The sequence below is a fragment of the Echinops telfairi genome, unplaced genomic scaffold (assembly GCF_000313985.2).
Source record: "Echinops telfairi isolate 266 unplaced genomic scaffold, ASM31398v2 ScPeMD7_18;HRSCAF=68, whole genome shotgun sequence".
Taxonomy (NCBI): Eukaryota; Metazoa; Chordata; class Mammalia; order Afrosoricida; family Tenrecidae; genus Echinops; species Echinops telfairi.
The window spans coordinates 91,292,123-91,306,275 of record NW_022103915.1 but is presented as its reverse complement, the minus strand read 5'-3'; the positions used below and the strand labels follow the sequence as shown (position 1 = coordinate 91,306,275).

The 14,153-nt window shown below is 38.8% G+C and overlaps 1 protein-coding gene across 1 annotated transcript in view; it reads left to right on the top strand.

Annotated features, from left to right (window-relative positions):
- Positions 1-14,153, top strand: part of AQR (aquarius intron-binding spliceosomal factor) — a 104,753-nt gene that overhangs the window by 15,887 nt on the left and 74,713 nt on the right. The window contains exons 6-11 of the mRNA XM_045287672.1: positions 1,171-1,311; positions 2,937-3,005; positions 4,694-4,794; positions 6,679-6,755; positions 9,163-9,227; positions 10,040-10,168. Of these exons, the coding sequence (XP_045143607.1) occupies positions 1,171-1,311; positions 2,937-3,005; positions 4,694-4,794; positions 6,679-6,755; positions 9,163-9,227; positions 10,040-10,168 (582 nt within the window). The remainder of the gene's footprint in view (positions 1-1,170; positions 1,312-2,936; positions 3,006-4,693; positions 4,795-6,678; positions 6,756-9,162; positions 9,228-10,039; positions 10,169-14,153) is intronic.

Below are 14,153 nucleotides of genomic sequence, written 5' to 3'. Positions count from 1 at the left end.
AAAAACAGAAGAAGACTTTGGAGGGACCAAGTTGTGTATTGCATTCGGACAAACTGAGTTCAAGTTGCTTTTGGAGTAGCTGGATAATTTATGCGGTAGGCAGAAGAATCTAAGGATTTAGATCAGTGTTTCCCAAAGGGGGTATTATCATCCCCAGGGAGCACTGGAATGATCTGGGGGTGGAGGGGGCTGCAGAAAATACCTACATTTTATTCTGGTTTATTGGGTGTTATATAAAAATTTCAAATTGCCACAAGGGTGCTGAATAATTTTTCTCTTTTTCTGAAAAGGGGGAAGTAAGCCAAATAAGTTTGGGAACTTTGATGTAAAGCTAAGGAGAGAGATCTAGACTGACGGTATGTAGATAGAATCAGCATATGGATGCTGAAATCATGGCAAGGGGCAAGAAGAATGAGGATAGAATTAACCCTGGCGATCTAATTATGTCAGTAATTTTGTACCCAAAGCGGTTACATTGCTTTGCAAAAAATTTGTTGCTTTATATTGTAGGCCTGTAATTCTTAACAAATTACTCATTTTAATCTCTCTAGTAGACATTCCAGGTATGATCAACTTTAAGAGCACTGCCATTTAAGTAGCTCTGGAGGCATAGTGGTTACATGTGGGGCCGCTAACCATAAGGGTTAGCAGTTCAAAACCACCAGCCATCTCTGTGGAAGAAGATGACTTTTTCTACTCTTGTAAAGAATTTCAGTCTCAGAAGCTCACAGGGACAATTCGACCCACCCTATAGAGTTGCTCTGAGTCAGAATGGACTCAATGACAATGAGTTGGTTTTTGGCGGAGCGGCTTGCCACTTAAGTAGCGGAGACATCAACACAGTGAGAAGAGGTTGAGAGTTAATAAGGCTCCTTTGGGCCTAACACCTATATACAGCTTCAGGGGATTGGTAATAAAGTATAAGATAAAGACATCTGTATTTCACCAAAGAAAAATGAAGTAAATTAGAACCATTGGTTCATTTGTTGAAGGTTTCTGCAGCTCTCGTTTTCCTGCCAGCTACTGGTACTTGACCCACTACTGTTAATTATAAGTAAAGTTTTTTATACAGATGAAAATGTTTTTTTCATTTGTTAGCATACCATTAAAATCTGCCCAAATTACATGAGCAGGTCAATTCAAAAAGAAATTTATTTTTTCTCTTTTCAGACTTTTAAGAAGAAGCCAGACCACTTTCCATTCTTTTTTAAGTGCATCTTGAAGGCAGCATTAGCCGAAACTGATGGGGAATTTTCACTTCATGAACAGACTGTCTTACTGCTTTTTCTTGATCACTGCTTCAATAGTTTGGTAATTTTACCTTATCTTTTGAGATAATTTACAAATTGTCTTGTTCTTCCAGCTTGCTATTAAATAAAATTGTCTTTGTAGCCAACCCCTCATATATATGGGAGGTGAGATTGAGGGTAATCCTAAAAGAGTAATTTTAGCTCATTGTCAATAAAGCCATTTGATAAGACTTGTTCCCTTCTTGATTTGGACTTTCTCTCTCTTGTCTCTACTCAAACTATAAGGAAAATGATATTAAGAACCGGAATCTCTAAGGTAGAGCAGAAACATGAGAAGCGGCAAAGAGTGGATCATATGAAGTTTGAGTATGGAGATCTGGGCTAGATGCTGCACACTTACTTGGTTAGTTTGTGCTTAATGCGCAGGCCAGCTACTCAACAGAGGAGTTACCTTGAGTCGGCTGATTAAGGCCAGTTGTGGATTATCTTTGACAGTGTTAAAAAAACTAAAAAAAAAAAAAAAAGAGTGTTGTGTACTGAGATTTTCATCTTTCAAAGATTCTCTTCTAAAGCAGTGGATACTTACAGTAAGTAATACTTCATTTGTGCTTCCCTGCTGTGGTTATATGAAAGTATGTACATATTTATTTAAAGATAGTGCTTCAGAATTGATAATACACTTAGACCCTTGCAGTAAAATGAATGCAATTCTTTTTTACTGAGAAGACTTAAATGTTAATTGTCAATATCAGAAGGATAGTTTGCAATTTCCTGTTTCTTCTATGTACCACCTTACAGGGATTTTTGGTAAAAATAAATAAAATAAAATTTACCTCTAGTAAGTTAGAATTTTAGAGGTCACTATTACCTCTTAAACATTTATTAAAATAAATAGAACCAGTGTACATAAATGTCAGTAGATGTGGTTCTTATCATAAATTTAACAAAAATATTTGATCAGTAGTTTGGTGCTAGGTTTAGCGAGCTTTGCTGCTGTTAGTTGCTTTTGAGTCAGCCTTTTTTTTTTTTTAATCATTTTATTGGGGACTCATACAACTCTTACCACAATCCATCCATCCATCATTGTGTCAAGCACATCTGTGCATTTGTTCCTCTCATCATTCTCAAAACATTTACTTTCTACTTGTGCCCTTGGTATCAGCTCCTCATTTTCCCCCTCCCTCCCTGCCCCCCTCCCTCATGAACCTTTGATAATTTATAAATTATTACTATTTTGTCATGCCTTACGCTGTCCGATGTCTCCCTTCACCCATGGCCCAGCATGCCAGAGCATGCTGCTCCCTGGGGTTCGTAAAGCTGCAGTCTTGGTAGAAGCAGATGGCCAGCCCCTTTTCTTCCACAGCTGCAGAGTGGGCTCACATCACCACGCTTTCCGTTTAGCAGCCAACTCCTTAACCACTGTTCAGCCGGAGCTCCGGAGGGCAGACCCATAACAATCCCCGGACGTGAAGTTTCCCACTCTTTGCCAACTTAAAAATGAATTTAGTATTAAAATGGGACCCTTTTTAAAGTGTTGAGCTTCTTAATATTAAAATAGCATTAATTTGAAACTATTGGTGTCACGTTCCCCATCCAGGATGTAAATAAGTAAAGTGTGCTTTATGTAAGGATTGAAATAGAAATACTGGTTTTGCCCTAACCTTGCTTCCTGAATGCTTTAAACAGGAAGTCGACTTGATCCGGAGTCAAGTGCAGCAGCTCATCTCCCTTCCGATGTGGATGGGTTTACAACCTGTAAGTACCTAATTTCAGAAAGTTGGAATATGTGTGTTCAGAGTCTATACTTTGAATATGAAGGTAAAAATGGTAAGTAAAAGTTCTCTTTCCTGCTTAGAAATTCGAAGTTACTCTATATTATTTTTATTATAGATGCAATTTTTTTTTAGTTTTAAAATGCCAGCTAATATACACAAATTTTGTGGAAAAAATGGAATTAAAAGATAATGGAATTTTTCCATAAGCCCCTTTGAATACTTCACCCAGTAACATTATTATAAGCTGAAATATATGTATGTATGTATATATATATATATATATATAGAGAGAGAGAGAGAGAGAGAGAGAGAGAACAGGATTCAAGTGTGTTGTTTATTGAGGAGGGTCCCATAACGTAGGGAAATACTGCTATTGCCCTTTCACAGTTCTTTGGATGAGACTAAATGCTGACCCACTGTATTTACTTTGGGGTATACATGCCACTGAAGGAGGTCTGCAGCAGGTTTAATATTAACAACTTCATTTTTATCAAGTCTTTTTTTTTTTTTTATAAGAACTTTTACTGTCAATTCCATGATGGTTTTACAGAGCAGATCAGTTTTCCATTCATCTGTTTATTGTACACATTGTATTTCATGTTAGTGATTGCTCCCTGTAATTCCTGTATCCATTTCCCCTTTAATACCTGGATGAATATTGTTCTTGGGAAAATGCTGCCCTTTCGGTCTTAAATGGTAATTCTAAGGTGTGTGTAGATTTCCCCTTCTTTAATACCTGGATGAATATTGTTCTTGGGAAAATGCTGCCCTTTCGGTCTTAAATGGTAATTCTAAGGTGTGTGTAGTTCTCTAGTCCCTTGTTCCCCCTGTAGACCCTCAATGTTTGACTGAAAATTGAGCCATGGGAGGAGCTCCTTTGCAGACCTGCAGGGGATTAAGGGTTATAGAGAGCTCCCACCATTCTCTATATGACCAGTTAGCGTGGTCTTTTTTTATCGTAACAAATTTTTGTTGCATGATGTTTATGTGCTAGAGTCAGATGAACAGTTCTTATGGAGTAAAGTTAAAACTCAAGTTTCCATAGAATACTTTCTTCAGAACTGTATTTTTGCACACACCCAAGTGTGCAAGCACATTTATGGATCCCAGTTGATGGGAATGAAAAATAATGTGCTAAATTCGTTATAAATAATGAATAGTAATTGATAAATGATCGCCACCATGTGAGAAAATATGTTGATGTGTGTATTTTCTTTTCACTTGTAGTAATTATTCAATATTTAGTTTTCAAACATTTTAAGGCATAAATTTTATGTTCATAAGGTTAATACTCACAGTTTTAGAGATGTAAATTTTTGATATTCAAAATAAAAATATATAATGTAATTGATTATTTTGCTTAGAATCTTGACTAGAAGTTTATTTTGCTTTTTTTTCTATTAACAAGTATTAAAGTTGATTAGTTTTTCAGAATATGGTTATTAGTTTCTAAGCATAAAGCTTTGTTGTGTTGTTTTCAGGTTTTATTACATTGCTCTGTCATTTTAATATATACGAGAGCTTCAAAGCATTGGAATTACAGGATAATGGTACTTTTCCACAACCATTTTAAAGCATCCTCGTATTAGAGAACGAGTTAGTAGCTGTCATACTGTCTACCTTTTAAAAGATGAGGTTACAGGTTTTCATGTCATGTCTCTCTGTTAGGCACGATTGGAATTAGAATTAAAAAAGACACGCAAACTAAGGAAATTCTGGAACTTAATTAAGAAGAATGATGAAAAGATGGAGCCAGAAGCAAGAGAACAGTATGTTGACAGTGCTTCATACCTTGTTGATTTATTGTGCTGGGTTGTAGGCCATAGACGATGTGGACTGGTTTCTTGTTTCTGTAGCGTTGAGCTCAAATGAATGTTAATAAGGGCATTTACTTAAGGCTGTCAGGTGAGTTTTTGCCGCGGAGGTCTGAAGGAGAAGGCACACCACCGCCATAATCTCAGATGTCCTGGGCATCAGAGCCAACTTTTCATTCTTTTTCTCCCTCACTCTGACCAAGGACTTGTGCATGATCCAGCCATTTTTCATATATTCATTAAACAAATGCCGAGTGCTTCCTTTGCTTTTGCACTGTGATTTAGTATATGCGCTTCTCCGTATTCTTCCAGCATGGTTAGGTTCCAGAGACTCGTTTTGCAGAAATGGAGGATGACCCCATCATGTCAGGAAATGGAGTATGACTGCATCGTTCTATAACTGCCTCACCAGTGAGAATCATGGTCCAGCCAAGTTGACATACATAACCTTAACCCTCACAGCCGGTGTTAGTCTCACTTTACACCTGGGCATTAATATGCAGAATGTATACTGATAATGTGAAAGAGTTTGATAGATGGGTTTTTTTGCTATTGTAATTATAAAATGAAGGCTAATGAGATAGTTGATAAGTGAAGAGAATGCTTATATATATGACCATTATTTTTCTCCGTGCTTATTCTCCAAGGTTTATGCCTTATAAATAGTTCTCAGTTTTCTCCAGAATCTTAAGGCCACCAGTCCGACTTTTCTTCTTTACTCTCTAACAGTGACTTTGACACTCTTCAACCATCATTTATTCACCCACTACACAAATGTTGTGTGTTTTTTATTTATTTATTTTTTGCCTGATACTAGACATTGGGGATGTAGCAGAGAAGAAAATAATTTCTGCTCTTCTGGAGCTTAGAGTCTAGTTGGAGAGGCAGCAATAAACAGGAAAATTATGCTATATTAGAGGATCAGTACTAATGAGAAAAATATATCAGGTATAGAGACTAAAGTAACAAATAAGGGTTTGTTTATATGTAGGGTGATGTAAGGGTTGATAATTTTAGATCGAAAGAACAAGAACCCTTATTGCAGTGTGAACATAAGAGAAATGACCTGAAGGAGGTGAGTTGGTCATGAGCTACCTGAGGAATGAGCTTTCCAGATTCAGCGAGCAGCAAGCGCAAATATAATCAAGTTCTCCGATACCTCTCTGATCTCACCTCCTTCGTTTACTCATGCTAGTGTTATGGAAAACAAGGCTTGGAGCAGAGTAAACAAGATGAGATCAGAGAGGTATCATAGAAATTGTATTTGTGCTTCTTAGACCTTTGAAAGAACCTTGCTGTTAAATCTCTGCGTACCATGGAAGCTATTGAAGGGTTTTCTGTAGAGGAGTGCTATAATGATTGCGACAGGCTATCACCCTAGCTGCTGTGGAGAACAAAGATTGGTGGGAGAGGAAGCAGGTAGATAAATTGAGAGGATGCGCAGTAGACCAGGGGAAGAGTAGACAGCAATAGTGGAGATTGGGAGAAGTGAACAGATTTTGACAGGGTTTGCTATTGGGTCAGATGGAGACTAAGAAAGAAAGAGAAGACTCAAGAATGACTCCGGATGCCCAACCTGAGTGGTTGGAAAATGGAATTGTGGGATACCAAGATAAGGGAGACTGTAGAAGATAAAAGTGGGGACTGTTCAGAAGCCTGATGTTGGATATTCGTATTACGTTATAGGTGCGTCGTAAACACAATAAAAAAGAGATATTGAGTAGTTGCTGAGATCTGTGAGGGTAGTCTGGGACAGAGGAGACTTCCAATATTTTGTGGAAAAAGGGAAGGAAGAAATAAGATAAAAAGTAATATGGTCAATGTAATCTCTGATTTTAGGGCTTATCAAGAAAGAAGATTTCTTTCACAACTCATCCAGAAGTTTATCTCCGTACTGAAATCAGTCCCACTCTCAGGTAAGTGTTCTGTATTCGGGTCATTTGTGAAGCTGTCTCTCGGTGCCCCTGTGGTATTTGCTTAAGGAGGCCTGGTGGTATCCTAGGTTAGACATTGGGTTGCTAACTACAAGGCTGGAGGTTCAAACCCACCAGTTGCACAGAGGGAGAAAGATGAGGCTGTCTCTTCCTATTAAGATTTACAGTCTCTTATTGATAAAACTTTACTGTTCCTTTTTGTTTCCAGCTTTTGCATTTCAGTAATCAATATTTACCAGTGCATCTTGATTTCATTTTTGATCAATTTCAGACTGAAGAAGGTGATAGAATTCTACAATTTTTCTATTACTATCTTTGGTGATTGTATGTAAAATGTAATAATAGTCATATTAGCTGAATTTCCTTATGTATACATACATATGTATTACAGACAACATTGTATTTCAAGATATACCTTTCAATGCTTTCTTTCTTTTTTTTAATCATTTTATTAGGGGCTCATACACCTCTTATCACAATGGATACATACATCAATTGTGTAATCACTGCTTTCTTGATGATGAATGTAAAGCCATTCTTTTTGTTGTTGTTTTTTTTTTCTTTTTCGTAAAGCCATTCTTGAAGTATCATTCCGACATAGTACACCATATGCGTGTGTGATTCATAATGACCAATTCAAGTCCACTGCAGCTCACTAATGCCAAGGATATAGGTTTTATGTATTCCATTTCATTTTTGATGACTCCCAATTTACTTAGATTCATACTTCATACATTCCAAGTTCTGATTATTAATAGATATCTGTAGTTGTGTTTTCTAATTTTGAATTGTGTCCCATAAGCTTCTTATAGTTCCGAAACCCTTACTCTAAAAAAAAGAAAAAGAGTGACAGTCTCCGACCCCTAAGGAGCAGTTCCACCCGGTCCTACAGGGAAGCCACCAATCAGAATCAACCCTATGGCTGATGGCTTTGCTTTAAAGTATTTACTCATCCGTAGTCTAAAAACGAATGTCCGAAACAAAAGAAAAACGTGAAACCCTGTCAACATTAGAGCTTAGACTTGGACCTCAAATTCTGAACAGTCTGTTGGCAGTAATTTTCTCAAGTTACAAAGAAAGCATGTAGAATTAGTTCTTTTTTACTTCTGTTTGGATAGAAATATTTTCTTTTGACAGTAACAAGGAAAAAAGATAACAGCAGAGGGCTGGTTTGACAGGATTTAATTACAAAGTTATTCTTCAATTCATTTGTTTAAACAGCTGTCTGACCTGACTTTGTACCAACCAAGGAAATCTGGGTTCTAGTTCTAACTTAACCACTAGAAACACCTGTGTGCTTTCATCACCTCACTCTCTCTGAATCTCATTTTCTCACCTGGACAATACTCATTGTTCTAACAATACTCATTGTTCTACCTTTTGTTCTAACTTCTCGAAGGTCTTTTCCAACTATCAAATTCTGTGGTTCTATTGTTTACAAGCCTAGATTATGGGCGAATTCGAAGCCTGGAAAGGCTCTAGATTAACATTCTATCAGTCACAAAAATATTCCCATGAAGCCTTTCATTTTCTAGTGCACTGCAGATACATGAATTCACGTAAGCGTTTATTGGGTGCTTTCTATAGGTCGGGTACTGTGTCGGTCCCTGCTGAAGGTCCACGGACTAAGCAGCAACAAGATCCTTACAACTTTCCCCTTTTTAATCAAAATGTTCAGGTCAGGGAAGTTTTAGTTGATAAAATGGTAGATCATTTCCTTTTATTGGGAGAGGAAATAAAATGAACAACGTTGTACTCTGGAAGTATGTCATGTCATTTTACAAAGTTGTAATGACTTTAAAACAAAAGTGTTTTTAAAAATCGTACTCTAGGGAAACCCCATAAATAGCATAAAGTAAGACAGATCTTTAAAACTATTCTATTGCTCTGGATACCACTGGCAGTTTAGTGTCCACAGAAAAAAGTCTGAGTCATCTGATGACTATATTTTCAGCACTTTTCCTCTGCACTTTTAGGCTTGTGTGTGTTTACACGTGCACACGTTTATGAGTGTGATTAGGTATATATGGCAGAACGTCCAGAAGTTCGGTATGTGAAGACACTACATAAGGAAAGCTGAAACAAAAACTGTCTAGTTTTTGATGCCCACTTTTTCAAATTCTAATAAGTGTGTATATTTTTAAATTGACACTTAAAATCTCAGCTTGGGTTAGAAGCACACTTTAAATATCAGGCATGAAATGCTATTTTTAAAAATTGTTACATAGAACTAAATATAATGATACATATGAAGTTTTTACTCTGGATCATAGTGCAGTAATGAGAGCAAGAGACAATTGACCTTAACTAAGTAAGGAACTACCAACTTAATGATCTAGCACACCAGCTGGCTTACAGAAAATCCTAACCTGTTTTCTCTCGTGTCTAGAACCCGTCACTGTGGATAAAGTTCATTACTGTGAAAGATTCATAGAACTTACGATTGATCTAGAGGTAAGAGACCAGCAGTGACTTTTCTTTTGTAGCATCGTTGCAGGGTTAAGACTAATAAGCATACGGCTGTCTTTGAAATAGCCTCTCAAATAGTTTTTCAGAATAGGCTTTCATAGTGAGTGAAGTGTAGGACTTTAATGGACAGTTCAGATACAGGGTTCGTGTAGTACAGATGGAGTTTGTTTCCTCTTGTTTCCTCCCCAGTGTAGGAAATTCAAAGACAGTCCTGTCTGCTGCTTTTCTGGAGAGGGAGGGTGGTTTCTTGAAATGTATTTTAGAGTACTGGACTAGCAGCCAGCCATGAAATCTTGATTCAACTGTTTCCGTTGCTAGTAACGATAGCAATAATCTCACCGATAAAAATAAGGACATTTGATTTGACTGAAGTCTTTGAAACTGGGATTGCCAGTCTCAGAATTTCTCAACATTGACTTACTGTCATGGAGTTCCCCCTTACTCTTATCCCCAGATAGTTCCGCTTGGAACTTACACTCAATATAGAGAAACCCCCAATATATATAGGGTTTCATAAAGATTTTGTTTAAAGGTGCGAGCTGAGATGGTCTGTGAGACCTTTCAATGCTGATTTTCAGTTTTATCTTAGATATGGTTCTGTTGTTGTGACTGGTTTAAATTATTGGTGGATTTGGGTACAGCACACCTCAGGCCCCTTGCTTTGTACATTGTGTGTCTTCTGAAAGGGTAGAGAGTACTTTCATCTAATTAGCACTACGGACTTCAGTGATCAGGAGACTGCTGTCTAGCTGCACAGAATACATTCCACCTTACCGCTGTGGCGCTTTGTCTCCTAGGCCTTACTTCCCACTAGGCGCTGGTTTAACACCATCCTGGATGACTCCCACCTGTTGGTTCACTGTTACCTTTCCAATCTTGTTCGTAGGGAAGAGGATGGTCATCTTTTTTCCCAGGTGAGTTTTGATGTACCTGAACATATTTATTGTTTTAATTTCTAAATTGATCTTTTATTTGCCATGCAACTGGGCGCACTGGGCTGTGACACAGGGTTATGTTGATAAAAAATGCAAACAGTTGCATTGATAATTAGTGGTAATTGTAATGGAAAAGTTAGAAACTGCAGAAAGATTAAGAGTTAGAAAAGAGGACCTTGGTGTGGGGTACCAGCCTCCACAATCAAATGTGTCCAACGGGTGGTTGTGTAATTGAGGCATACAATTAAGGAGACATCAGATAAGTTCAAGCATGCAAGTGCTCACCTCCAGGACTGCCATGATTTCAGGAGCCAGGTCTGCTCAGAGAATATATTTCCCACCAAGGCTTCTATCCACTCATGGGGAATGCAAGCCTCCCTAATTACAGGAAACCACATACTTAACAGTTAGGGGTTGCACTGGAGGCATACATGTGACAGCAAGGGTCATTCATAACGAGATGGCAGCAGAACCTTGGTCGTCCCTGAGTTGGCTTGACCTTAGATGTCTTTGGACTCTCCTTTAGGGGAACCATCCATTAGCCTTAGCAGAAGGGAGTGAGCTCTACTTAGGGTGGGAAAGACTATAGGGTCTGATGGTTCTAGATGGCTACCGTAATAACCTTCAGGCAGATAACCTTTCAGCAGTTGACCTCCAAGTGTATATTTGCAAACAGCACCTTAGGCTTGGTATATTTTATGGAGGGACAACCTGGGGAATAACTTTTCTGTTTCCCACCTTGGTAACAAACAAAATTGGAGCTTGCCTGAGGGAATTTTGCCATTCATGATTTCCTCACTGCCAATATATTTTGTAAAAACAGCAGAGGCCACATCTGAGCTCCTCTGGCTCTAGAAGCCGATTACCCCAAAGCAGAGGTCAGGAGTGCCTCACCTTCCACTCCTGTTCGCTCTGTTCTCCCCTCAACCATATTCCCACCTACTTTGGTGGCTGGGCTCATTAGCTCATTCCAGTGGCCGCCTAGAACTCAGCCCGCGCTCATGATTATGAGGTTTACTAGGGGCATTAACAGGTTCCAGTTCAGATGCTCAGGATACATGTTCATCAGGACAGTTCCTTCTCTGCCATGGCTACAAGTAGGCCTCTCTGTGGCCCTCAGCCACTTGGCTTGGTTTCTACTCCTCTTGCGCAATGTTGCAAAGCTCTTTTTAGGGCTGCCTGTCAATGCCCAAGAGCATACTACTCTACTGTAAACCTCAAGCCAAAGGCACCCAGCTCTGCTAATTGCCAAGAGGCACCCCATTCCACAAGCCAGCCTCCTGCCCCAAAGCACTCAGCATTCGAAGTCTAGTGGTCTGTCTCGTGCTTTGGCTTTTGGTCTCACTGCTGCCCCCTCCTCTGCCATTCTTGTAGTCCGGCAGCTGTTTCTTGGATCAGGGAGATTCAATGTGCAGTGTTCTCCGAGTCAAAAGGTCACACTCCACTCCTGACTCTTCTCTTAGCTGGTACTGAGATTCCCCTTTCCTGCTTCTGAGATGGTTCATTTTATACCCTGCAGGACCACCCACAATTAGCCCTGTTAACATTATCACTCACAACTGAATCCTATCAGGATCTTCCCCCACCTTTTACCTGGACCCATCAAGGAAAAGGTGTTTGATGGGAGTTGCAGAGACTGTAGAACTAACTAATTCACTGCACTTTACCCTTTTTCAACAATATGAATGGTGACCATACATGTCGACCTTACTGGAGGGAATAGAAATAAATCTAATTGGCTATATCTATGGGAAATAACGAACGATATTTGAGAATTTCAACGTCAGCAGCTAACAAGGCTGGGGCTGACTGTGGAACAGTCATTGCTCATTGGCAAACTTAGATTGGAGCTGGAGGAAATGAAAACAAGTCCACAGAGCCAGAATACATTTTCTCAAGAACAGATTTTACTCATTTAGCACTAATGATGTAAGATGAAATGAATTGTGGGGTCACATCAAGAACATCAAAAACAAAGAAAGCAAAAGGTCATTAAAAAGACAAAGAAAAGACCAGATGTCTTTTCAGATGTCAGAATAGACTGAAACTTGCTCTTGAATGTAGAGTAGCTAAAGTGAATGGAAGAAATGAAGTAAATGAGCTAACCAAAAAAGATCTCAGAAGGTAGCTCGAGAAGACAAAAGCAAGCAATTATGATGAAAGGTCCAGAGATTGGGAAAGCCCAAAGGGAAGCGCACACACAGCGTGTGTCAAGCGTAGAGACCTAAGGAAAAGGAGTCAGCCTGGCATTGCAATACAAAAGGGTTCTATGCACAAAATACTGAGCGATGCAGGGGACATCAAATGAAAATGGAAGGAATACAGAATCACTAGTTCAGAAAGAAATGGTCGATATTCATTTATTTCAAGAAGTGCTCTCTGATTAAGAGCCAGTGAAATTGAAAGAAGAAATCCAAGCTATGTTGAAGCCATTACCCTAAAACAAGAGTCCAGGAATTGATGGAAAACAAGCTGAAGCAGTGGTGGAAGCACTCACTGGTCTGGGCCAAGAAATTTAGAAGACGGCGACCTGGCCAGCTGACTATTTGCGTCCATTCCAAAGAGCTGTGACCCAACAGGATGTGTGAATTTTGACCAGTATCAGTATCACAAGCAAGTAGAATTTTACTGAAGATACAGTAATTCCAAAACAATTGTAGCAGTGTAGCAACAGGGAGCTTCCAGAAATTCAAGCCAGATTCAGAGAGGACATAGAGCGAGGGATACCATTGCCGATGTCAGATGGAGCTTGGCTAAGCACAGAGAATACCAGAAAGGTGTTTGCGTGGGTTTCGCTGACTATGCAAAGGCATTCACCTGTGTCGATCATGACAAACTAGACAGCCTTGAGCAGAATGGGAATTCCAGAATACTTCATTGTGCTCATTTTGCATAAGCAATGCAAGGATCAAGAGGCATTTGCTGAAGCAGAACATGAGCAGTTTAAACTCAGGAAAGGACAAAATAACAATTTATAAATTATCAAGGGCTCATGAGGGAGGGGGGAATGGGGAGGGAGGGGAAAAATGAGGACCTAATGCCGGGGCTTTAAGTGGAGAGGAAATGTTTTGAGAATGATGAGGGCAATGAATGTACAAATGCACTTTACCCGATTGATGTATGTATGGATTGTGCTAAGAGTTGTATGAGCCACTAATAAAATGATTTAAAAAAAAAGAAAAAGAAAGTCAAGAAGGAAAATTTTAAAAAAAGAGATAAAATCAGGAAAGGTGTGTGTTAGGGTGATATCCTTTCACCTTGTTTATTCTGTTTGTATGCTGAGCAAATAATCGGAGCTAGACCATATGAAGAACAGCACCAGGCTTGGAGAAAGGCTCATTACCAACTTGTGACAGGCAGATGACTCAGCCTTGCTTCCTGAAAGATGCTTCCGTGCACTTCCTGATGAAGATCCAAGGTTACAGACTTCAGTATGGATTAGAACTCAAATAAAGAAAATAAAAATCCTCACCACTGTACCAGTAGTCAACACTGGTAAATGGAGAAAAGGTTGAAATTGTTAAAGATTTCATTTTACTTGGATCCACAATTAATGCTCTTGGAAGTAATAGTCAAGCAATAGCCAATCATTGGGAAAACTTGCTGCACAAGGTCCTTTTAAAATGTTAAAGAGCAAAGATGTCATTTTGAGGACTGAAGTGCATCTGAATCTCTCTCATTATGAATTTCAAAACCTTCATTCAGAAATTGCTGTTCATTAGTGGCCTAAGTAAAAGATCTCAAGAGTGCCCTCTAGTGGCACAATGATTTTATTAACTTGCTGTGATGTAGGGTTTTTCTCTTCAATTGAAATACCTGGTTTCCTTTGATTTGAGCCTTAAATACCAAAGCGCTGAGATTTCCATTTACATTCTTTTCTGTTGGAGGAAACTGTGTGAATGCAATAGACTATTCACAATTTGTTTTTAAGACATCTACTTTATTTGTGTGTGTGTTGCTATTTTACATAAATGTT